Source organism: Mesocricetus auratus, unplaced genomic scaffold, assembly GCF_017639785.1.
Source record: "Mesocricetus auratus isolate SY011 unplaced genomic scaffold, BCM_Maur_2.0 Super-Scaffold_100009, whole genome shotgun sequence".
Taxonomy (NCBI): Eukaryota; Metazoa; Chordata; class Mammalia; order Rodentia; family Cricetidae; genus Mesocricetus; species Mesocricetus auratus.
The window spans coordinates 25612932-25635388 of record NW_024429193.1 but is presented as its reverse complement, the minus strand read 5'-3'; the positions used below and the strand labels follow the sequence as shown (position 1 = coordinate 25635388).

Below are 22457 nucleotides of genomic sequence, written 5' to 3'. Positions count from 1 at the left end.
GTGGTATTGATTTTGAAGACACGAGGGAGTCATTGAGAGAGCTGGGGCTTGGCATCATAAGAGGCTATTGGTGAAGGTGCAGCCTTAGCAGCAGTAAAAGCCCTGGGGTTGAGGCATCAAGTAGAGAAGTTGAGGCTTGCAGAGAGCCCAGTGGAGGCTAGTGAAAAGAGTCAGCCCAGCTGCGGTGGGCAGCCCATCTTTTTGGAGACTCCAGTACCATGGGACCACCACTAAGAACAGCAGCAGCTGTGAAGTGGAGCCAGACTGATCCTATGAGGTGAGTCATGTGTGCTGTGATGGCAGAACCTGAGAAATGGAACTAGCTTCACAGGTGCTTTGGAGCCTAGAGCATCATGAGTGGGTTCCAGGCATTAAGTACCTAACTTTTCACACTGTTGAACTTTGTCTTGGTTCCTTCCTTGTGGAGTAAGGAAGGCTTCCACTTATTTTGGTTTTATAGGAGCCCACAGTTAGTTCTGAACTTTTATAGAGAGAGATTCTGGAGTTTTAGAAAGGCTGGGTATTTTTAGAAAGACTGGGTGTTTTAGAGAGGCTTGAACTTTGAGTCTTGGATGCTTTACAGGGTGAACTTTTAAAGTGTTTGAAATTTCAGACAATGGGACTTTTAAGATTACCCTCATAGATTTCATATTGCAGAGAAACCATGGAAATAGGAAGAATGTGGCGAAGCTTGTTCTACCCTTATTGATTTTTATGTGTGTGCCTGTATGTGGGTAAATGCACATGAGTGCAAGTGCTCTCAGAGGCCAGAAGAGGGCATTTTATTCCCTGAAGCTGGAGTTCTGAGCATTTTGATGCCCAATGTTGATTCTGGGACCCAAACTTAGTTCCTCTTCAAGAACAGTACATGCTTTTAATAGCCAAGCCATTTCTCCAGCCCCTGCATAGTAATTTCTTTAATATAAGTATTTCTCAGAAACATAGCTTTTTTGGAAGGTTCTGTTCATTGCAAATTTTCTTGAGCCATGAGACTAAATATTTAATTATTACTTTATTATTTTGTCTGTGAGTTCTGAAAATATTTTGATTTCCTGTATGACTGAAACTTGTCTCTCAGGTAAGATGAAGTAGCCTAGCTATTACTAGTTACAGCCCCGCCTCTCTAAGTCCACCCAGAAGTTAAAGAAAGATGAGCTCTGCTGGAAGACACAGATGGAGGAGGAACAGCTTTGGGGTGAGACCAGGTCACTTGCTGAGATTACTGTCATTGCAACCATTTTTATTTTGCTTGATCCCAGTTCTTTTTATTTGTCCTGGATGAGAAAGAGTCTTGGCCATGTTTTCAGTTATGACAAAAATGATTTTAAATGAGCAATCACGGCACCAATATCTATTACCAACCACAACCATCCCAGGTGTGGGAGCTCAGTGGGGTCCCTTCCTTCCTTTGTGTTTTGTTTTTGCCTCTACAATTATTATACAAGCTTTCCATCTTGGAAGGGGGGGATGCCTGGAGTCATCTGAGGACTAAAGATGCCTTTGATGGTAGGAATTCTGTAGTAGGTTCCTCAGCTCCAGGGAGGGTAGGAAAGACTTCTTTCAAAACATAAGAATGAGTGAGCTTGCACTAGTGGGAGGGTAAAAAAGAGATTACTTCTGGTAGTGAGAACAGCATGCAAACAAACAGCTCAAGGCTAACAGCATCAAACCCACAAGTAAACACAAATTCCTCTACAGTGAAAATGAGAAAACATGACCAAATAACTAAAGGAGACTTGAAAATATGGGAACCGTTGTCTTATATTTACGCTTACAGATTTAGTATTAAGATGTTCAATGTCCACAAATTGATCTCCCAAGATCAGTATCAAAACTCACAACTGTTCTTTTTAGAAGATTTAAAAATAAGTTGAGAAACTAATTCTGAGATTTTTGTAGAAATACAATAGTTCTAAAGCAGCCAAAGCAATGAAAAATGGTGAAAAAATCTACCCAATTTTCCAATTTTTCTATAAAGTTTTGACAATAAAGATAAACAAAATAAACAGATCAGCAAACTTCAAAACTAGACCTATACACCTACATGCATTGCTTTTCAGAAAAGGTGCAGTGTCAATCCAATGAGGAAAAGGCTTTCAAAGTGGTATTGAGGGGCTGGAACATGGCTGAGTTGGCAGAATGTTTACTTAGTATGCATAAACCCTTGTGTTCCATACTCAGCTCCATCTTAACTGGATATGGCTGCACAAACTTGTAGTTCCAACATTTGGGAAGCAGTGATATGAGGATTAGAAAGTTCAAGGTCATCTTCAACCATATAGCAAATTTGAAGCCAGTCAAGGCTACTTATGATTCTATCTAAAAACAGATCAAAAGGTGCCAAAATGATATATTCTCCCAAATATATCCATTTCTACACAGAAAAATGATTTGACATATCACATGGAGTTGTCAAGCTGGTGCTTAACTAGAGCCTTCACCCTCCTCCCCCGCCCACTGACTTGTGTTCATAATATTGGAAGGTGCTATGTTCATTATCAGAGGAGAAAGCTAAACACCAACCCAGATAGAAATCTTCAGATTTACAATCTATAATGGTGACCTGCCTGCAAGGCATGCTGATGTAATAGTGGCACAGTGTTATGGGAATAATCAACTTCTCTCTGACTGGATTTAAGACCTACTGCACAAAATGGAACCCTTCCCTGACACTGCTTGGGTGGCCATGAACCTTAGACTGGATAGACCACAGGCCTAGGGGAAAACCAAGTGTTATTGATCTACTAACAGAGCACTGTGATACGACGATTCCTAATGACACTCTGCTATACCCACAGAGCAGAGCTTTGCTAAGCCATCATCAGAGGATGGGAACTAACACAGGGCCCCACAGCTGGACAAGAGGCAGAGACTGAGAGATTTTGGAACACGCAGTCCTTTATGGGAAGTCATTATCAAACTCTCCTTCTCAGGGCACAGGGAACTATGGGAAGAGGTGACTTCAACAAAACAATGTCTTCCAGACACAACAGGACTGATACATATATGCACTCAAAGAGACGGTAGCAACGTGCACAGGTTCAAGCCAGATGAGGCTCCCAAAACTGGCAGAGGGAAGTGGACACAGGCTGGCACACATAATGAAAAAGCTATCCACAATTGTTTTCTCCAGTGGAGTTTCACTACCTACAGTTATGGATAGGCCCTGTGGTGGTTTGAATAGGGATGGCCCCATGTGTTTGAATGTTTGGACCATAGGGATTGGCACCATTAGGCGTTACAGACTTGTTGGAGTAGGTGTAGCCTTGAACTGGCTCAAGCTCGGCCTAGTGTGGCATTCACTTCTGCTGCCTATGGATCAAGAGGTAGAACTCTTAACACCTCTCCAGCACCACACTTCCTTGTGTAACACCATGCTTCCTGCCATTCTGATAATGGACTAAACATCTGAAATTGTAAACCAGCCCTAATTACACGTTTTCTTTTATAAGAGTTGCTATGGTCATGGCTCTTCATAGCAATACAAACCCTAAGACAGGCCCCATGTCCAGCAGCAGATGGCCAACACAAAACAAACTCAATGGTATTTTTGTAGATATGCTGCTTTGTTTGAGCATTTTTTTGAGATTATAATTTGATTACAATAGTCCTCCTTTTCTTCCCCCTCCCAACCCTTTCTCCCAACTCTTTCAAATTTATGTCCTCTTTTTTTTTAACCAAGCTTTTTTTCTTCTGCTTGTATATTATAGTTTCCAATATTTTGTGCTTTTGTTTCTCTGTTTCTTCTTTTTTTATTCTAATTTTTTGATTGCCTGCTTTCTAAGGAAAGAAAGAAAAGGGTGGAGTTGGATGGATGGGTGGGAAGGATCTGGGAGGAAGGGAATTAGGATCTAAAAATATTTTATGAAAAGTTTTTCAGTTAAGTAAAATAACAACAAAAATGTATATATTATATCATATGCAAGTTATATCTCAATTTAAAAAAGGAGTAAGTTGTAGTTACAGGTACCAATGTATAAAATACTTAGATCTGATTTTCTCATCTTAAATTGTATCTCATAAAACTGCAAAGCTTCCTCCCCATCTACATTGTCTTATAAAATATTCCTGTATTTAAAGTGGCAGTCAAATAAAGTCCTTAAGGTCTTCTTCTTTAGACACGAAAACATCAAGACAAACAATCAACTCTGACACTTTGGTCATAAAATTAGCAGCACAGGAGAGAGCTGTTTGTCTGTCTGTCTGTCTGTCTGTCTGTCATTAAAGCTGGCTGCTGCAAAGAGAATGCAGCAGACAGCACCACTAAGTGAGTTTTCAGACTCTGCACACTGCACACCCAAACGTAAGGTCATACATTAGGGTATGACATATAGAACTTAACTAATAACTTTTCAGTTTTTCTCTCCTAGATCTAGAAGATCTCATTTGGTAGGTGAAGCAATGTAACTTACAGAATTAATTCTTGTATTTTCAGAAAAACCTTGGCCAAGTGCTTGAAAATCACAGATCTCAGCATTTGTTAACTATATGCTGAAATTTAGTATACCTAAATTTCATTTTTATAATATATGGTTTAGTGTAATTGACTTAAATTTTCAAATGAAGTATTAGAAGGAGCAATAATCTCATCTGATAATTTATGGGACATATATTTAAAAGAAGTATACTCCATGATACACAAATTCAGATTAAAAAGTCACACCACGTTTACCATTCTAGATTAAAAAAAAAACTATAGAAAACGTACATTGTTTTTTAAAACTATAAAAACCACAACCACCTTTGAGTTTAGTTTTGATCACTATATGTGAATATCTCAAGATTACAAAATGAAGGCTTCGAGGACATAACTTGGTTTGACTATCCCACTGACACAATCAAGAAAGCACGTGAGGAAATGGCTCTGATGAAGGGAACTTGGCCAGTGAGAATGATCTGTTTGGCAGCTGAGGCTTTGGGGATTCCCTCTAGGAAGCCAGTCATCCATCCTTCTGCACACACAGCAAATGTCCCTCTTCCAAGGCTCCCTGTAACTTTGGATAGGTTCGAGATGCTCAGCATCGCTTCCAGTAAGACACCAAGGACTCCCTGCATACCCCTGGGCTTTCACCAGGAAGCCAATGGCAAAACATCAGGGTGAGTGCCTCATTCTAAACGGGGACACCCACGATCATGTTATTTTTGGGAGAACAGCTCTGTGGCTCCATAGATATCACTTGAACAGAGTAGCCGTGTTCTTCCGCGGCGGTTGCACGGTCCATATCCACCAGGCACATGCACTGCTTCCCTGGAACAGAGAAATGCATCTTTGAGACACCTTCATAGCTATGCCATTTAGTGACAACATCCTTCAGTACAGTTTAAGTTTAGCTTCTGACCAGTGTGAAGACACACCTCACAGGTTTATCTTGGCTAGTGATTTACAGAAGGCTAACTTTTAAAAGCATACTGACAAGTATATCTCAAATTGCACTTACACATTCTACTTGATACTTTGGTCAAAATCCATTTTATAGGACTTCTATAGGAATTATAATAGTTCTGCATTCCTATAAAATCACTTTATTTTTTTCTTTTTTTTTGGTTTTACGAGACAGGGTTTCTCTGTATTGTTTTGGAGTAAAATCACATTATTAGTAATATTCTTTTACAAATCTTTCTGAGAATATCTAAAGAAATATACTGACAAAGGGCCATCTGAAACACACGTCATATTTCCACCTGGGGTTTTACAGGATTATGAAGGAATAGGAAATGAAAATTATCTGAGAAAATCTTAACCGTGTCCTAGTTATTTCAGAAATGTAATGCTGGGTATGACTGTCCTCATTTTCAGCCCTCACCTCACTAAGATCCTGGTTTTCTATTTCCTTTGAAATGTTTGAGAAACTAAACAAAAGAGGGAACCCGACTGTCAAGCAAGCAGTTTGTTTTCCTTTGGAAGTACAAATGTAAAATTTCAAAAGCAGATTAGGAAAGAAAAAATGACTTGATGCTTACTATATTAAAGCCACCACTTGTTTTTATAATCTGAACTGTTCTGCATTCTCTATCTAAATTTTCATTTTCTTGGAAGAGGTTACTGACTGCAGAGTCTCCCTCCTTCCATTTTTTTCTTCAATAATTATAATGCTTAAACATGCTTTTACAATACAGTAGTCTAGCTGGAGTCTGCTGAAGTGACGTCAGCAGGGAGGACACATCACCGAAACAGAAAACCTCTCAGGTAAAACATGGGGCTCTCACAGGTAAAACAAAAACGAGGAAAGATGAAATTAGCAAGGAAGAACAAACAAGATACTCAGATTCACAAAGTTAGTATTATCCACTACCTTAAAAGAACTCACACCATGAAGATTAAGTGTGTTAGAAACTGACACAAAAGAGATATCTAGAATTCCATTTAGAAAAATCACTTCCTCACTAACAGGTAAAAGGCTGGTCTCTTTCTTCCCTTAAAATACCTTCTCCTTTAAGACCTGTGGGAATGCTCCCATCCACTTTTCAATTAAAAGGAAACATCCCCAGAACGGGATGCTCTGCATTCCTTCAGGACCCACCCTGGCTTTACAAGGCAGCTCACTGACTCTTGGCTCCAATCCCAGTACAGTTAAGTTTTCCTTTTTCATCTTGCAGAAGAAGCTCACATTTTCCCATGTTAGTGTCACTACAGCCGAAATTCAGTTGTTGGCAACCTATCTTTTGGGGGTTGGCAAATTTTCTAAAAATGTTCATTACACATGGAAGTGGCAAGATATGTGACAGACTCTGGCTTTGTCTGAACCCTACCCTGCCCCGTCCCGTCAGCAGTCTTGCCAGATGTGCTTCCGTCCCAACCCTGGCAATTTCCCTTTCAATCATTGCTCTCACCTGACACTTAAAACTCACATTGACCACGATCGCATCTATCCACCGCACCAACCATGACTATGGTTTGAATGTGTTTCTCCAAAGGCACACACTGGAAACTTAATCTCCAGTCACCTGTGCTCAGATGTGAGCCCCAAAAAGCCAGAGTTAGGCCACTAGTACAAGGTGGATGTAGGATGTTACTGTAGAGGTGGGCCCATTATTGTGAGTTTCTTACAAAGAGAGAAGTTTGACTATAAACATCTCATGAAGGTGTTCCCTTCCATTGCTCTCCTGTGCTCTCTCTCACTGCTGATCTACCTTCCTCCTTTGGCATTTGATACAGTCGACATTGTTATGACTCTGCAAGAAGACACCCGGCAGATTAACACCCTGTGGCCTAATCAGTTTCCATCGATTGTAAAGACTAAGCCTACACAAACCAAGACACACATCTGGTGCAATTATAACAAGTGTATATTACACTGACTTAAAAAAATCAAAATTGGGAAATCAGAAGGAAGGACAGCAAAAGAGGAAAGAAAATGAAAGGCTTTAAGCAAGAGATGGCAGTTCTGGGCACAGTGAGAACAGGAAGGGAAGTCTCTTAGCTGCATCTCAGTGCCTTTCGTAGTGTGAGCACCTTACTACGCCGACTTTAGAAGGTAAAGGTAATTACTTATCATATAACATCTTCTTGAATAAAAACTAACTACTTCAGCTGGGCTCAAAGAAATGACAGTCTACTCAAGTCCACAAGGAATTTTAGAATGTATGACAGTATCCAATGTGGGATTTCTAAGAAAAAAAAAGAAGATGTGATTTAATCCGCATCCATTTATCTTATCGCCTATTTTAGAGCCAAAACTTCTGGTGCTCTGAAGGAAGCTGAGAAGCTGTACTGCAGAAGTGAACAAGAGCTGAGCTAGAACCAAATACTCTGAGGTCGTAGTGTGGCTCTGGCATCTATCAGGTGAGGAGTCTCAGGCAAATGTAAATGATTGCATCTCATTTCAGTGTTTTAAGTGTGTGATAACAGTTGCTATTATTCTACTTGAAATGGTTCTGTGGTCTTTCTTTTTTTTTTTTTTTTGGTTTTATGAGACAAGGTTTCTCTGTATTGTTTTGGAGGCTGTTGGACTAGCCCAGCCTCGAACTCACAAAGATCCACCTGCCTCTGCCTCCTGAGTGCTGGGATTAAAGGCGTGCACCATTACTGCCTGGCGGTTCTGTGGTCTTTTAACTTGGGTAATGTTCAATACTCCAAATGCTGAATATATATATATATATATGTATGTGTGTGTGTGTGTGTGTGTACTTTTGTCTAAGAAAGATACATTCCCATTCTTTATACATTTTTTGTGACTCAACTTTGGCACATGGAGTTGACATTTACATTTTTATCATTTTCTTTGTGACTGGGTAGATTCTGAAATTCCTAACAGTAGAAAAGATTTTGAGAAATCTATTCAGTATACAACACTGAAATGGATTTAAAGACACAGATGCTAAACAAGATGTGACATGCTGTTACAGTTATAAAACCCTGTTAATGTGCATTATAATTCCCGGAAAGCACACACTTTCTTAATGATAAACGGACCAGTGTTTTCCCCAAGCAGACCCTATCCACTCATTCCCAGGCATAGGGGACGTACTCTCCTCGGCAGCTGTTCGGTGAAAACACATACCTATGAGTCTTCGCTGGGGTGGGAGCTGCACAGCTGTCTGATCTGCAAATCTGCACAGAATCATGTGTTCCTACAAGGAGCATGAGAAGAATGTAGGTTTACTCCAATTCAGTGCTTCAGAGTCGTAGAAGGAACTCAGAGACACAGACAGAGGGAACAATGACAGAACCTCAGCTTTTCTGGGGCTCAGTATAGAAACTGCTGCATAGAATTGGATGGCTGAGAAGAGCAGTCCGAAGACTCTTCTACTCAGCATACTCAGCAGCTGCTCACCTTCGAGTTGACTGTTCTTCAGATGCGGAGAGAAACCTCAACGCCATTTTACCTCCTTGTCATTATCCTCTCAGCAGGACAAGACAGTTACATTTTGCAATTATACTTTCTTAACTTGCCTTTCTGAAGGCTATCTGAACTCTGGAGTGGGACTTTACGAAGATACTTGATGTGGCTTCTCATCCTACTTGAGGAGAAAGAGGCCAGGGCTCCTTAGACACCTAAAGCAGCTGCAGCTCTGGAGTGGGAACACAGCCCCACCTGTAGGTTCAGTGAACAGGGTAAGCTCAGAGTTGCCATCTGATTCTCAGTACTCAGCATGTTAAATTTAAAGGGTTGTTTTTTTTTCTTCTCCTTGTCCTCCTCGTCCTCCTTCTTCTTCCAGTCTTCCTAGTAGGCTGGCCTCAAACCTGCAACCCTCTTGCTTCAGTCTCTGAGTGTGAGGCCTCTATTTTGTGGCATTTTTTTTTGTAACTAGGGTATATTTGTCTCAACCCTTATGTATTAAGACATATTTTAATAGTCACTATAAGATTTAATGGCAAAGGGAAGGAAATAAAGTGGTTTGAAAAATAAGTTTATAAAGCCTCCACAAATTTGGTGGCATCAAAAAAGGAACAGAAGAATTTAGAATTATTAGATCTGAAGAAGCAGGAATAAGTACTCCCTTTGTCTCCATGGAGTTTCTAAACAGACCCACTGCTTATAAGCAAAGGTAATGTTGAAGCAATCAGAGCTTGGGAGGGGGGGTCCAATGCTCTGGGCTTGAGCGTTACCATCCCTTTCCAGAATTTATTCTTCTCTCTTTAGGAAAAGTTTCTGAAAGAGCAGGCCACATGCAGATGTTCTCAAAATATCTGGACACTAAGACATGAAGCCATAGGAAATAACGGGGTAACATTTTGTCATGGAATTTAAGAAGGGACGACATCTCTCAGGCTTCACACCCAAAACCTCTGAGGGCTGGTGGCCTAGCAGCTCCTGAGAGTGCTGGAGTAACAGTAGACAAACACTATGAACTGGGGTGCTGGCAGGGGGTGGGGTTCTGCTCTCTGGAGTAAGGGTGACCATTTCTCCTCTTTACTACTGTAAATTCTTTTCCAGCCAGTAAGACTATGGGTACCCTTCCCCTCACCAGCCAGCTTTCCCCCCCCCACACTTCTCATTTTTGTTTTTCACAATTAATTTTCGACAATACAAGTGGAACCTTGTGAATGAAGGATGGGGGAGGGGTCCTAATGTTTGCTCTCTAGAAGTTCCTAGGATATGAACACTTCTAATCTGGCCAGCGATGTTCTGATCATGGAGGAAAGGGTGAGATGAGAATCCTCTCTGAAATATTCTGACTGTGCAGGGGAGTGAAGCAGGGAGGGCTGTGCATAGGGCAGGGGGAGGGAGGGCTGTGCATGGGGGCAGGGGAGAGGGGAGGGAGGGCTGTGCATGGGGGCAGGGGGGAGGGGAGGGAGGGCTGTGCATGGGGCAGGGGATGGGAGGGAGGGCTGTGCATGGGGCAGGGGAGAGGGGAGGGAGGGCTGTGCATGGGGGCAGGGGGAGGGGAGGGAGGGCTGTGCATGGGGCGGGGGGGGAGGGAGGGCTATGCATGGGGGCATGGGGAGGGAGGGCTGTGCATGGGGCAGGGGGAGGGGAGGGAGGGCTGTGCATGGGGCAGGGGAGAGGGGAGGAAGGGCTGTGCATGGGGCAGGGGAGAGGGGAGGGAGGGCTGTGCATGGGGCAGGGGAGGGGAGGGCTATAGGTAGGGTGGGAGACAGAGCTGGAAGTGGGCATTTTGGAAGAATAAAGACATGTTCAAAGAGATGAAGCTGTTAGAGGCAGGAATGAATGTTTAAAGAGACTGTACTTCATTGTTAGATGGAGGAAGTAAAAATACTAAAATGTAGGACTGGTCCACAAAATAAAATTATGTTCCAGTGGGTCTATGTAAAAAGTGGAATTAACGGAATTTAAATTCAAACTACCTACCAAGTTCTAGCTGAATTATCTTTACATTTAGCTCAAATATTACTTCTTAGATTATACGCCATGTTACTGAACAGTTGTTAATGGTGATATTCAGAAAGATGGGAACTGCTCAGCTCAGATTAGTGACTCAAGACTATCTCGACTTTTAGGAGACAGGTCTCCAAGTGTTTCTTGAGTTTCTGTAAGCAAGAACTGTCTTTTTTCAAGGCCAGGGTGGGGGGGGGGTGACAAATTCTGGGACAAACATCCTAAGAACTACTTGTGGGTACCTCACCATCAAATAACTCTTTTATTTGATTTATTCCTCAAAGGTTTATAAATTAAGAACAATAAAAATAATATAACTGGCAAGGGCAATGGAGAATTTGGGAAATTTAGATGTGGCTAGAAGATCCCAAAATATCTGACTTTTTAAAGAACAATTTCCCTGTACTCTAGGTTATCTTTCCAAGTCCATCATTAGAGTGAATGGCCTTGAAAACAGTTTCCCTCTGCAGGTATGAGTAGATCCATTTCCTGGGAAGAGGGGCCTTGGGGAGGGGGTCAGCATGAAGATGATGGGACTCTGACTACTGCTACTGTCACAGCAACAGCTGTCTTCTGTCCAGAATCTCTTAACTCTGGCAGCATTTACCATGCCAGTTAACATGTTAACATGTGTGTAAGAAGGGGGGGGGGAATATCTCAGGTCCTTCCCAGACCTAATTTACTATTCAAAGAATCGGGATTTGAAATTTTTAAGAGGCAATATTGGATATATTTGAGTAATTCAATATTTCTGTAGATTACAGAAGACAAAATTTGGGATGGGAAGATATGAAGGACCAAAAGTTGTATAGGAAGAAGTCACAGTGGTTCATGTATATAATCCCAGCACTCAGGAGACTGAGGTGACCACGAACGTGAGGCCAGCTTGGTCAAATAATGAGTTCTAGGACATAGGGCCAGAGCCTATCTCAAATAAAACAAAAGCCGAAATGCACAAAGTATATTCAGAAAACATCCAGGTCTTTTTAATAAGGTTACCTTGTATGATAAAGTTTTCTTGAATTTTTCACTAGAATAGAAAACAAAAAGGAATTAGTTACCACTTTAAAGAAGGTCAAATAACCTAAATTATAAATGAAAATATATACTGTATCTGAAGAGTATAAAACATTATCCCGAATGGAGAATTGCATCAGTTTGAAATGTGCTCAGGGGAAGATGTCAGAAGAGCATCAGGATGTCATGAGTTTTAAAGAGCCTATTTCACAGATAGTTAAGAAAGTACAACCCCTTCCGGTCTTTCTCGTGACACGTGCGCGTGGGTTTATTATGATTCAGATGTGGCAAGACCAATGAATCAGGAGGTAACCACCACTGAAGACATACTTCAGTCCTCACAACTGCCCAGGAAGGAGTGGCATGCCATGCAGGGTGTTGTGGGGAAGTGCCATGTCATTCATGAGGCAGAGGGAGTGCAGTGACATATGGGCCTTTAATGCTCCTTTGTGGGAAGGAACAGGAAAGTTGGTGAACAGGCACAAGGTGACTAATTTAACCAACCTTAACGGGTTCTGGAATGGAGGGCTGTCCCTAACTGCCTGGTACTGAGCTGCGTATTAGGACACAGGGAAAGCTGTCCAGAAGAATAAAGCTTGACAAAGGCTTTATATTAGTGGTTTTATATTGGTTGTTTTATATATGTAAGTTGTAGACAAGTTGTTTATTTAGATGTCAAACATTAGGAAAAAATTAATCAGAAACCAAAGCTGCCATAAATACTAATGGTAACATGTATGCAACACAGTCCATTACAGTGATGTAGCCCTTACTCTATTAACTCATTAAGAATAGGCCTATTTATATGATATTAACTTCATTAGTATCAATTCCAAATAACCTGTGCTTTTACATAATTTAGGAAGAATAGACTATGAATTCATACCTCTACTGTTGATGAATTAGCTAGTTCTCATACTCTAAATAGTTCCAAGGACAAGAGCAAAATGACAGTAAATTCACAAGGCTATAGAAAGGGTGACATGAAATGGAGATTTTTAAATCAGTATAATCAGGATATAAATCTGACCAGGTCAAATTAATATTCTTAAACACCTTTCAGACTTATCTAGGTCCTGATGCACTGTAAAAATCACACATTTTTTCAGGTTTTTACTGTTCAATTAAATTAAATTAAATATATGTAAGTAACTTATATACATAAATACCTTCTGTCCATCTATCTTTCAATGCTTTCTTTGTTTTCCTCCCAATTTGTGAATTGTGGCAAGAGGAAAATAATGAAAGAAAATAGAAAAGATTTGTTTCATATTGGTACTTACATTAAAGACTAAGTAAATTCTAATGAAACATTTCTAAGGTTTCTAAAAGTAACGTGACTGTGACTGATTTTGTGTCCTAAGAGGGTTTTGTTTTGTTTTGTCTTGTTTTTTTGACATAGAACAGAAGTTCCAACACTGATGTACTTATCATCTGATTCTCAGCAACTATGAACCGGAGAGTGAAATGACACACAAGGTTGTCTTCCAATAAAAATGGTAAGAATTAAAATTTCTTCCTCTTCTATGGCTGTCAAATCTAATCAATACCCATGAATACTATTCTATTATTACTTTTAAATAAACCTCTCCATTTTTGTTTATTTATGTTTTGTGCATGTGTGTATATGTGGGTGGGTGCGAACGCCATGCCATGTGTGTGGAGTCAGAGGGTCTGGGGATCAAGCTCAGGTTGTCTGATTTGGTTGGCAGGTGCTTTCATGCGCTATGGATGCCAAGCAACTACGAGAACAATTCACATGTATGAAGGACTTATCTGACCTCTTTTTCCTTCCATTGTTTGATTATAGAGACAGTCTTACTCTGTGCCTAGGCTGGTTTTGAACCTGAGGCAATCCTACTTCAGCAGCCACAGTGTCAGGATTACAGGCATGCATTTGGCCCCTTTGCTGCTTCTAAGTAATATACACACCATTATTAAATGTTCACCGAAGCCCTTGTGGTAGAGCCTATTACAACCTCATTTTACACACGAGAAAACACAGCAAAATAGTACAGTAACTTGTTTGAGGAGAAACAACTTATAGAGAGATAAGCAGCTAGTGCTTATCTAGAAGATGCCAAACACTTGGCCATCACACACCACTGTCTCTTAGACAGGGTGGCTTGGTTTCATTTAGAAGAGCACAGGGAGGTGCGGAAGCCACCAGACTTCTACTGGCCTGGCTCCTATATAGACTTGCTTCCAACTCCATCAGGAAGAAAAGCAGGGGCAGAGGGCAGGCACTCCTCTTAACCCTGATTATAAACAACATGTGCTATGCTGTGGAAAAGGTAAACAATCTCAAATTCAAACCTCACTGCAACCTTATGTATGTATGTATGTATGTATGTATGTATGTATGTATGTATGTATGTATGCATGCATGTATGTATATATGAGTTTTTCAGACAGGGTTTCTCGGTGTAGCAGCCTTGGCTTTCCTGGAACTCGCTGTGTAGACCAGAGCTGGTCTCGAACTCACAGAGATGTGCCTGTATGCTGAGATTGAAGGACTGCGCCACCACCGCTCGGCTCTTACTACATCTTTATCAAACAAGTCTTGGGCAGTAACTCATGCTCACATTGGTGTCTTAGGTAAAACGCTAAATGTCACCTTTTGGGGAAGTTGAACTTGGAGGTGTTCTGAATGAACCCGTAGCAGCAAGGGCACGTGATGAAAGAAGCCCGTGTTTGGATGCAGTGCTGGATCACCATGTCTGTTGCTACTCCACAAGCGTGCAGTGCGACCTGGAGAACAGAAGCAGACCTTAGCGCTCAGCATCTTACTAAATTCCGAGTATTGAAAACTCAGGAGAAACCGCTGACACACAAAGCAAGAAATAAGCAAGACGAACCAGAACATCTTACAGGAGAAAGCAACAAGCACTTGAATATGGCTTAAGGTTTCTCTAAAGGATCCAAGATGGGGGATATTTGAGCATTCACTTAAAAAAGACATTTGAGGGGCTGGAGAGATGGCTCAGAGGTTAAGAGCACTGACTGCTCTTCCAGAGGTCCTGAGTTCAATTCCCAGCAACCACACGGTGGCTCACAACCATCTGTAATGAGATATGGCGTCCTCTTCTGGCATGCAGATATGAATGCAGGCAGAATACTGTATAATTAGACATTTGAAGATGTGACTAGCTATAAATTAAGATTATCACCCACAACAGGGGCAGATTCAACCTAACTATAAGCAGAGAATTCTATAAGGGAGGAACCTAGGGGATAAGAGGGAGGTCAGGAAAACATAAACCACAGCGTGGACTGCCACCACAGGCTTCCACAGAGGGGAACCAGGGAATCCAGGTGGCCTCCAGAAGTTGGGGACTCGTGGCCCATAGCTAGCAGGGAGATATGAGTGTATGAAACCAAGCTATACTAAGTACCTCAGTGAGTCCCTACCACTACACCTTAGAGACTCCAGGTAAGAGTCAGCTTGACTGACTTGTGATCTAGATTTCTCATCTACATAACTGTTAGATAATAAATGTGTTACTTTAAGATGCCTGGTTTATGGTAACTTATCAGGGCATAAACAGAAAAGCCATTCACATTTACTATTTAAATTTGGAGGCAGAGGCAGGCGGATCTCTGTGAGTTCGAGGCCGGGCTGGACCGACAGCCTCCAAAACAATACAGAGAAACCCTGTCTCGCAAAAACAAAAACAAAAAACAAAACAAAACAAAAAAAAGAAATAAAAGTTACTAGAAAATATTACAAATAATCACATTCTGAAATTAATCAGATCCAAAGCCTACACATGTCCATTTTTATATCATCTTTCAGTTCTGGACTGGGTCACCTTGCTAAGACAGGAGGGAAGAGAACAGCCTTGTCTTTTCAGCCAGTTCACATGTCGGGAACAGTACAGGTCCTCTCACAACACTGGCTTACAGAGCTTCTGCAGCAACGTGAAGTAAGTGATTGTGTTGAGCAATTTGTCTTTTATTTTGATCATTAAAGGCTTAGAATTTCCAGAAATGAAATAATATATTCATTCATTATTTCATTTATCAAAAAATCTCTAAGATCTTCCTATTTATCATTATGATGGTCATTGTAAAGAATAAAATATCAAAATTGTGGTTACTATTCTATGCTCTGTTATGATACCAGTGGAATCCAAAGGACTGGCTAAATCAATTAACTTAAGTTAGGACAAATCTACAACTCTGGTAATAACTAACATGGCTCACTATGTCAGATAACACACAGAAGTAGAACACTATAAAAGCAACAGCACAGTAGCACTACAGGAGATCCAGTAACACATGGTGGGACGTTTGTGCCCTTAAATAGGGTGCAGAGCCCAGCGTGATGGTGTATACATGTAATCCCAACACTTGAGAGGCAGAGATAGGTGGATCAGGAGCTCAAAGTTATCTTTGGCTATATAGTGAGTTCAAGGCCAATCTGGGCCACATGAGACCCATCTCAAAAAATAACGAAACAATAAAAAATAATGTAAGTATAGTTAGAAACATTAGAAAATGGAAAAGGGGGGAAGTCTTGAAGTCTTCTAGAGGAGGTGGCCTTTGGAGGGTCTTGTTGAACATAAAGGATTAAAGAAGAAAACGGAGACTATCACAGGAACCTACTCCAGGCCAAAAAGTCAAGAACAATTGAGTGTCGAAATCCAACTGATATATTTACAACACAATCTGAGGCTCAGGGGACATTGCGGAAGATGGGGTGGAAATACTGTAAAAGCCATATAGGAGTAGGCTGGCTGTTGTGAGATAGTGTGCTCGAATTATGACACCCATGCTGCACCCATGACATCCTAAAAATGTGGTCTCTTAAACAAGATCTATACAATGAGAACAAACATATATGGGAAGAACTTCACAAATCCCTATTCCTAGATGAAGAGCTACAGGTCATCAGTGGCTGCTAAGGGAGGGAGATTCTGTCTTCTCCAAGGAGCAGGCTCTGGACGGGCTATCTAATCCAAAGAGATCATCCCAAACACATACAAGCAACACTAAATGGACTCAGCGGGCTGTAATCACATATACATACATACATACACACACACACACATACATACATACATATCACACAATTGATAAGAGGTCAAAGTTGAAAGAGATTTGATTGGGGGGACATGAAAGGAGGTGGAGGGGATAGAGGGTGGTGTGAAAATGATGTAAATACAGTACTCAAAATACTAATACATTTTAAAATAAAATAGCATTAATATTATACTTTTACAAATAATCTTTTATTAAAAGCATTCTTTAAATATATAATAATCAATACTTATTCAAAGCAGGGGGTCATGAAGCTGAACATACTAAAATGACGAAAAATTCTAAAAACCTTTTTTTGGATACTTAGCTTGGAAAAATATTTTTCCTTATGATGTATATTAGTCATTAAAATCAAAACCAGCATTAATAAAATGGTATTCCTATAATAATGAAATATGTGTTTTGAAGGAAAATACAAATAATCAATGACTAACAATGCCTCCATTTATTTACTTAGGTTTTGACTTTATGGTGGTGCAGCAGCAATGGATATTCAGTGGGCATCATATCTGAAACTTGATCCTGGGCTAACAGTCCCTCTGATGAGCCTCTCTGTGGTGCTAGAGAGCAGCACAGCCCAGGCCTTAGTCAGCCATGTGATCCCAAGGACTTGAGCAGCTCCTCACAGTATCTGGTATAGCTAACTTATGATATTCAGTAGACCAGTGTATTGTATACATTTTCTACTTATGACAGTCTCTGTTATTGGCTTATCAGGATATACAAGTCAAGGAGAATTTATCCATATCACATGAAAAGAAATACTAATATTTACAATTTTAACATGTATTTCACATGTTTATTTCTGTATAGATTACTTAGATGTTTGCAAATATACAAATACTATACTACATATAGTCTATTAAAACAGTAAAAATAATAAACAAAAAATCATTATACAGCACATAGGGGCAGTCAAAGTAACTATGGAAGGAAAAAATCCATGATAGGTATATAAAAGTGAAAAACAGCGGAAAATGCTGCTTCCAAAGGTACACACACATTTCAGTTGACGAAGTTAGAAGATTATCAGAATGATTTCACACCTGCAGTCACAAAGGACAAACAGAACCAGGAGCAGCGAGGTGAAAATGTCATGTTTGGGAGGTGGGTACAAGGTAGCAATTTCCTGCTATTTCAAACATTTTTTCACATCTACAAAGGACATAAATTGATTGCCTTTTAGTTGGAAAAAGAAAAGCAAACTTTCATCATTTTCGGTAGTCAGTATTTAAGATACGAATTTTAGTACAGACTCTGAGTTCTAGATGTGGGTAACAGTTCCGTCCAGTAAGTGTGACCTGAGTGGGGATGGGGCAGTGACACAGAATTACATCGAAATGCTTCAAAAAGTATAAAGAGCCAGTGTGATTAAAACTTACATTATGAAAGTAAGAAGAATATGCTTAACAACGAGGGAAAAATTAATGACAGCCTTATGTTCAGTTACAGAAAGATCTAGGTTATACTGCTTCCCCAAGACTCATATACAAATCAGCATTTGTATATGTGCATAAATACGTAAAGACCAAAAGGTATTTATAATACTTATCTCTCAGATATTATCTGTCACACAATGGCAAAGGGCTGTAAGTGGAATAATGTTATGCTGTACCCAGTAGGTAGCATATACAAAGCTATATATGTCTTTGTTTAGGAAAGAATATAGAATTGTTTTCTTTAGTTAATCAAAAGAATAAAATCATTATTTAGCTAACTAGAGAGACCAAAATTATGGACTACTTACCCCAATGTTAAACATTCCTGTAAAATACTCCATATTTGCTTGAATGAACCAAATATTGCTTAACCCGAGTTCATCACTTCTCTTCTTAGCACGGATTAATGATAATTCCTTGTTTTCTATTAATGTAACCTAGATTTTATGCAGAAAAAAAATCCAGGATACTCAGTAACACAATTCAGACATTAGTGCCGAGCATTGTTACTATATTCTTATCTTTTTGTTGTTTTTTGAGACAGGCTTTCTCTGTGTAACAACCCTGGCTGTCCTAGAACTAGCTCAGCAGACCAGGCTGGCCTCGAACTCACAGTAATGCATGGTGCATTTATTAAACCTATATCCTGTATGACAGTTTACCTGGTACAAAAATGGACAATGTCTTGAACTCTTGAAGTTTAGCATGTAATGATATAAGTGAAGGAAAGAGAAGTAACAGTGTGCCATGTGTTCAGCTACAGACGGGCAAGTGCAATGTAATGGGACTTGATGACTAAGCTGGATTTCATGGAGAAATAACATTACCGAGGTCTCTGAGGGAACTTGGCCTGAGGAAGATTGTGGCAAATCAGTATTTGAGGAGCTGAGAAAACTGCCAGGGGCACAGTGCATGGTAACAATGAGAGTGGGAAGGAGGGACAGGGTGTAAAGGATGGAGACGAGGTGGGAGAATAAATACATAAATAAACAACGGGAGACCATATCATGTGTTTATGATAAAACAAGGTCCCGAAAGCTGCAGTACATTGCTTGCATTGATGGGGGGAGGCCAAAGGCAGAAGGAGCCTCCAACAATAGTCACAGATTAAAATTAAGACATTGTTATTATTTATTTTTCCTTATGCATGCATTATAGAAAAATACTTTATCACTTTACATAAAACACTTGATAGACAATTGATATTAAAAACCTTCTGGTTTTATCTAGCTGAAGCCCTTTTCCAGGAGAATCATTAGGAAGGGGAAAAGACACCCCACCCCCATGCTGCTTCTCAGGACACTGCAGGGCTTGCCTCTTCTCCTCAGACTTTACTTATTTTTGTTCTTTATTCTCTAAGGCAATGGTTCTCAGCCTTCCTAATGTTGCGACTCTACAGTTCCTCATGTTGTGGTGACCCCCAACCCTAACATTATTTTTGTTGCTACTTCACAACTGTAATTTTGCTACTGTTATGAACTGTAACATAAATGCTTTGGAGACAGAGGACTGTCAAGGGGTCATGACCCACAGGCTGTAGACCACTGCTCTAAATGAAAGACAACAAACCATCCCAGCCATTTTTCCATCAGGTGTCTGACTACCTGTCAGCGCTAGATTTTCTCCTCACAGTAGTCAGTGACTGGACAGTTCTACTCTGCCCCAGGTGACTATATATTTCTTAAAAATGACATTTTTTAATCAGATAGTTTATGTTAAATTATAGTCCTTGGAAGCATTTCTAGTTGTGACTGTGGTGAAAGCTAAGTTAGCTTTCTGGTCTTACTTTCCTTTTGCCCCCAAAGTAAGACTCTGATCTTAGGAGTTTCCTTCCAAGGAAGGTGTGTGCCACATACTTGACTTGATGAGTAAATCATTTGCAAAGCGAAGAGTTACGGTTCGGCCAGACATGATCCCTGACTGTACCTGGCTAAACTGTTCCACTTGTCTCTTACTCACCCTTACCTGGCACAAAGGCAGCATGTGCGCAAGCACAATCCCGACATGGCCCTGAAAAGGAAGACACAGAAAGTTAACTTTGGTTCCCAGGGCTTTGTTCATTGCTAGACAGTGATCTTGAGAAAGCTAAGGACAAGGGGAGATATACGATACCCCGCCACTGCAGAAATCCACGATTCTGTCACCAGGCTTGGCTTGACTTAGCACCACATAAACAAGGTTGTTTAGCTGTTGCTGCTTCCTCAAAGCTCGGTCAGGGGACATTTTGCCTGGGGACGATAAGGAATGAAGAAAACATTTAGCATTTTCAGGGACCAATTAGACATAATGGACAGGATGCGAGGATAGAGAAGAGTGTCATATGTGCATATGTCCACATGTACACACACACACACACACACACACACCCAAGAATGGACTACAAATTTCATGCGATTACTGTGAGCTCGAAAAGTAGAACCCAGAGACTAGCTCTAATTTTGATTATATTATCTCAATCAATATGCACTTGAATGCTTGACCCCAGCTGGAGGAGCTGTTTGGAGAGGCTATGGAACACTTGAGGGTGGGGTGTTTGCTGAAGGAAATACATCACTGGGAGGTAAGGGAGACATTTTAAGTAATAGCTGAAAAATTAAATTCAGTACCATAAAGGGTTTAATCAATTTGGATACATGAAGAAAAAATAATATTCTAGTCCTCCACTGCTTCCAGAGATATACTGTAAAAGATTACCAACTTCAGCACTGCTCAAATCTCTTATAGAGTTATAGTAAGAACATTTTAGTTATTTTTGTATATTCTTGAACTAATTCTCTCTCTCTCTCTCTCTCTCTCTCTCTCCTCTCTCCTCTCTCTCTCTCTCTCTCTCTCTCTCTCTCTCTCTCTCTCTCTCTCTCTCTCTCTCTCTCTCTCTCTCTCTCTCTCTCTCTCTCTCTCTCTCTCCCTCCCTTTGCCCCCCTCGGTGGGACCCTGAGAAACCAGGGAACACAGGTGTCACACAGTCAGAACTGTATCAGTGGTTACTGTGTTCAGAGGAAAATGGATTTTCCTTTTCCTACATCAAAGCTCCCTTCCTTCATGAGTCAGACATTAATGCAATTAGGAGCTAGCGATGGGCATTTCCAAATATGAAGTGCTCTGGGGCCAGCAGCATGAGATCACTGTAACTTCCCTTCAAAAGCCCACTTGTGGCACCCTCAACATCCTCTGAAACATGAATGGCTTCGCTGTTTGTCTTATGTATAAGACACATTCCTTCGATTTGATAAAAAATATGTAAAAATTTCAAGATTTTCTTGCTCCAGTTTAAGAGAAAAAAAATTCTCTTTTCTTCCTTTTCCCATTTTTCTTCTTTCTTGTGCTACTAAATTAAAAAACTAGGAAAATTTTATTGGAAAAAAAGAAAATCATAATACCTATTTTAAGAAACACTGACAGGTATATACCATATCTGTAATCCTTAACTTTCTAGCTATATACAAAATATCATGTCACAAACATCTTTTTTATGTCAGTGCATTTGTCTCTGAGCATATACTTTAATGGTACACGGTATTACACTGATTATGTATACACCATGGCTTCAATAACCTATGTTCTATTGCTCAATTGAAAATTCAATAAAAAATTGTTACCACATGGCTGAATTTTTATACATTCTCAATTATTTACCATGCTCAATCTGAGTTTCAGAAATTGAGAGTTTGAAAATCAACCTAGTGATCTCATTTGTGAAAATAGATTAATGTGGCCTTTTATTCTAAAAGAATACTCATTTCCCTCTAATAATGTAACATAAACATTTATACACAGAATAAATGAGTCCTTGTAGTGTTATCTTCATGAAAACCACCTGAGCTTTTATTATGACAATTTTCAAACACAAGCATAACTGAAACAATTTATCAGTGGACATTTCTGCATTGGTTTTTATTATTGCAACAAAATACCTAAGACAGCTTACTTATGAAGGAAAAGAGGTGCTCAAAGTGCAATTACGACAATACTAGTTGTTTTGGGGCCCACAGCACATGACAGAAAAAAATTACATGGTGAGGCAGGATGCTGTAGACTTTAGGGTGGGTTGGCTTCTATAACAACAAAACTGATCTATTAATTGATTGGTTTACTGTATGGGTCTGTATGCTTTGCTAGGGAATGTGTGGAGAGGTCAGGAAACAACTAGCTTGGGAGTCAGTTCTCTCACTTCATTTTA

At 40.2% G+C, this 22457-nt stretch overlaps 1 protein-coding gene across 9 annotated transcripts in view; it reads right to left on the bottom strand.

The window, feature by feature from the left end:
• Positions 1-4748: 4748 nt before the first annotated feature.
• The window catches only part of Gstcd (glutathione S-transferase C-terminal domain containing), a 96870-nt gene continuing 79161 nt past the window's right edge, over positions 4749-22457 (bottom strand). For all 9 annotated transcript variants that reach the window (XM_040751770.1, XM_040751769.1, XM_040751768.1 and 6 more), the window contains 7 exons: positions 20393-20508; positions 20246-20290; positions 18589-18717; positions 14416-14549; positions 11781-11811; positions 8502-8571; positions 4749-5248 (listed from right to left, as the gene is read on the bottom strand). In XM_040751770.1, the coding sequence (XP_040607704.1) occupies positions 5112-5248; positions 8502-8571; positions 11781-11811; positions 14416-14549; positions 18589-18717; positions 20246-20290; positions 20393-20508 (662 nt within the window). In that variant the 3' untranslated portion in view covers positions 4749-5111. The remainder of the gene's footprint in view (positions 5249-8501; positions 8572-11780; positions 11812-14415; positions 14550-18588; positions 18718-20245; positions 20291-20392; positions 20509-22457) is intronic.